The sequence below is a fragment of the Mustelus asterias genome, chromosome 8 (genome assembly GCF_964213995.1).
Source record: "Mustelus asterias chromosome 8, sMusAst1.hap1.1, whole genome shotgun sequence".
NCBI classification, from domain to species: Eukaryota; Metazoa; Chordata; class Chondrichthyes; order Carcharhiniformes; family Triakidae; genus Mustelus; species Mustelus asterias.
This window is the reverse complement of record NC_135808.1, coordinates 30577566-30581587: the sequence shown is the minus strand read 5'-3', so window position 1 is coordinate 30581587 and position 4022 is coordinate 30577566. Positions and strand designations below refer to the sequence as shown.

Here is a 4022-nt window from a genome sequence, read left to right as displayed (position 1 = left end):
GAGAGTCGTTGTAGACGGGCCTTTTTCTGAATGGAGGTCGGTCATCAGTGGAGTGCCCCAGGGATCTGTTCTGTGACCCTTGCAGTTTATCATTTTCATAAAAGACCAGGATGAGGAAGAGGGGGGATGGGTTGGCATGTTTGCCGACGACATGAAGATTGGTGGTGTTGTGGATAGGTTAGAGGGATGTCAGAAGCTGCAGTGTGACATAGATAGGATGCAAGACTGGGCGGAGAAGTGGCAGATGGACTTCAATCCGGATAAATGTGTAGTGGTCCACTTTAGCAGGTCAAATGGGATGAAGGAGTATAATATCAAGGGTAAAACTCTTAGCAGTGTCGAGGAGCAGAAGGACCTTGGTGTCCGGGTCCATAGGACGCTTAAATCGGCCTCGCAGGTAGAGGAGATGGTTAAGAAGGCGTATGGTGTGCTGGCCTTCATCAATCGAGGGATTGAGTTTAGGAGTCGGGAGATAATGATGAACCTTTATAAGTCCCACGTCAGACCCCACTTGGAGTACTGTGCTCAGTTCTGGTCGCCTCATCACAGGAGGGATGTGGAAATGATTGAAAGGGTGCAGAGAAGATTTACAGGATTTTGCCTGGATTGGTTGGCATGCCGTATGAGGATAGGTTGATGGAGCTTGGTCTTTTCTCCTTGGAGAGACGAAGGATGAGAGTGAGCTGATAGAGGTTACAAGATGTTGAGAGGTATAGATCGGGTGGATTCTCGGAGGCTTTTTCCCAGGGCTGAAATGGCTGCTACGAAAGGACACAGGTTTAAGGTGCTGGGGAAGAGGTACAGCGGAGATGTCAGGGGTAAGTTTTTCACTCAGAGGGTGGTGAGTTAGTGGAATCGGCTGCCGTCAGTGGTGGTGGAGGCAAACTCGATAGGGTATTTTAAGAGACTTCTGGGTGAGTACATGTGACTTAATAGGATTGAGGGTGATAGATAAGCCGATATATAAGCCGAGGTAGGTAGGGACATGACCGGCACAACCTTTGGGCCGAAGGGCCTGTTTGTGATGTATGTTTTCTATGTTCTATATCCTATGTTCTAATAATGTGTCAATTTGACAGCTAGGAGTGGAGGTTGACTGGCAATTCCCCTGTTCCATTGAACCTGGCGTTGTTTGGGTTGGAGCTAGTTTTATGTTGCATGTAAATATTCTTCCTACTATATCCATTTACTACTGATTGGACTTCAGTTATTTCGGTTCAGGCTCAGGAATATATAGAATAACTGATAACCAATATCCAATCTCTTTCTTTTGTTTTACAGTTAACATAATGGCGATTGTGATCCTCTCCAGAGATAAATGTGGGCTTTCCATGTGCACCACTCGCTATCTGGTCGCCATGGCAGTGGCAGATCTACTACTCATCACCACTGATGTCATACTGTGGAGAGTCTGTTATTATTATTTCCCAGAATCTTTCCTGGACATCACTTATGTGTGCAGTTTGATTCTGGTCCTGTCTCGTGCAGCTCGAAACTGCTCTGTTTGGTTCACCGTGGCTTTCAGCTTTGACCGAACTGTGGCCATTTGTTGCCAGAAGCTGAAAGTTAAGTTTTGCAAAGCGAAAGTTGCAGGTATCGTACTAGCAACAACATGCATTCTGCTCTGCCTGAGAAATGTTCCCTTCATTTTTACTTATGAACCTGGAAGGATAGTTAACAACGTGCCATTCTTCTGTCGTCAGAAATCAAGCTATTATACTGATCCACGATGGGTGGTATTTGACTGGTTTGACACGATTTTAAGCCCACTGTTGCCATTTATTTCAATTTTGTTGCTCAACGCTTTGACAGTGACATACATTTTAGTGGCCAGTCGAATTCGTAAGGGTCTGAGGGGTCAGAGAAAATCTGAGGAACGCCGTGACCCAGAAATTGAAAGCAGAAGGAAATCTATCATATTGCTCTTTACCATATCTGGTAGCTTTATATTTTTGTGGTTGATAACTGTTGTAGACTTTTTCTATTATACGTTTGCGGGAAGTAATCCCAATCATTACGTTGGTGGTTTATATTTCTTTCGAGATGTCGGAGTCATGCTGGCGAATTTTAGTTGCTGCACAAACACATTTATATATGTGGTAACCCAGTCCAGATTCAGGGAGCAGTTCAAAATCCTGTTCAAATATCCTGTTACTACAATTACTCATTTCGTTGATACTCTAAAGAAGTAAGAACATCGCAATGACGAGTTCCGATGTTTCCATTTCTTTAATGTTGAATTTCGGCGGGAACTAGGAGCAATTATTTGACAGCTGGAATCCCATTCGCCACAAAAGTTTATCAATCGGCTGGTAGTATTCTGCTTAATCGGGGACATCAACCTTCCATGAGCATTATGACCTTCTGTTTTGATTCGAAATAAAGTTTATTATATTTTGGCTGAAATTTTCACTGAATAATCAATTTGCATTATAAATAATCTTGTTTCACCAGAATGAAAGATGCTTTAACAGAATAGACAACTCAGAAAAAGGCATTTCTCTCGATTGACCTGTTCCTGTGTCTATCTTCCAAGTTCATCAGCGTGATCGTGGCCTTGAATTAGATCTCCCAGTATCGATGTCTGTAATGTACTCGTTTATTTTGTTGTTGAAATAATTGAACTAATAATTTCCACTTTGTAAATACTTTGTGAGTTAATAAATTCCTCACTCTTTTAGAAGTAACGATGTGGTGATTTTATAAAGTCGTCGGAACATCACTAACAACACCTGTTCAAGTTTCCAAGCCTTACATTATCTTGGTTGAACCTACCCAGCCTCGCTGCTTACCAGGACTTCACAGCTCCAATTCAAAACTTTTAGATTGCTCTTTTCTTTCTGCAGTGTCATTTTCTAACGTTCATAGTCATTTGACTGGATGTCGGTAATGTTTGCCAACAAATTCAATACCGGGACACAGCATTTCAGGCTGCACGACATAAAATGGATACATTCAGGCCCGCATTTACTGATAACCAAAAAAGTCCTTCGAATCTCACTTCCCAGATACACGTTCATTGCCGTCATAAAGAAATGTGTAATATGAACTTCAACCTTTCCCATTCAACCAGAAAGTCAGTTGTACAGACGATCATCTGACATGTGAAATAAGATGAGCCGTGGACCATTCGACCAATAGAGCCAGCTGTGTTAATCAATATGAACATTCTTGATCCAATGTGGCCACGAACCAATTTTCGTTCCTCAGTGGTATGACCCGTGAAAATCTGAGCAGTCAATAATTAGTCGAAATCAACGTTTCGAACCTCAGCCGATAGTCAATGACCTAGTCTCGATTACTCATTTGGTGAAACAATTCCAAACACGAACGACGGCCAAGGTAGAAATCTCCTCCTTCTCTACGTAATAAATGATAGAGAATTCGTTCTGAAAACGTGCTGTTAAGTTATCTTAGCCCTTGAACAGAACATAGAACATGGAACATAGAAAATAGATTATAGAAGAGTGCAGCGCAGGAACAGGCACTTCGGCCCACGATGTTGTGCCAACCAAGAAGCGAAATGAATCTAAACCAATCTGCCTGCATTTGGTCCCTATCCCTCTATTTCGTGCAAAAACATGTGCTTATCTAAAAGACCATTCAACGTCCCGATAGCATCTTGCTTCCCCATCACCTGTGATAGCGCCTTCGAGACACCTACCAATCTCTGTGTAAAATTACTGCCCGTCACATCTTCTTTCAACTTTTCCCCTCTCACTTTATGTGCATGCCTCCTAGTATTGAACATTTCAACTATGGGGGAAAGAAAACATCCTGACTATCAACCCGATCGATCCTTCTCATAAATTTGTACGTCCATCAGTTCTCCAGTGGGCCTCCGCCCGCTATATCTATGTTAAATATCAGCACATAAACTCAGGTAATTGTGTAGTAATTGATCAGAACATCGCTTGTTGTTCCTAATTTCAAAGAACAAAACCCTGCTCAAAATTTCCTGGTATGCCAAAAGTTTCAACGCATGAATCAGCTGAGAGAGCCGCCGTTTTTTGAGGGACATG

The 4022-nt window shown here is 42.4% G+C and overlaps 1 protein-coding gene across 1 annotated transcript; it reads left to right on the top strand.

Moving 5' to 3' along the window:
• The first annotated feature begins 1289 nt into the window (after positions 1-1289).
• Positions 1290-2192, top strand: LOC144497699 (cysteinyl leukotriene receptor 1-like). Its single transcript, XM_078219142.1, has one exon. It carries the CDS (start codon positions 1290-1292, stop codon positions 2190-2192), a length of 903 nt encoding a protein of 300 aa, XP_078075268.1.
• Positions 2193-4022: the final 1830 nt, after the last annotated feature.

Coding starts and splice junctions, on each gene's coding strand:
- LOC144497699 (XM_078219142.1), top strand. CDS start 1,290: ATGGCGATTGTGATCCTCTCCAGAGATAAATGTGGGCTTTCCATGTGC.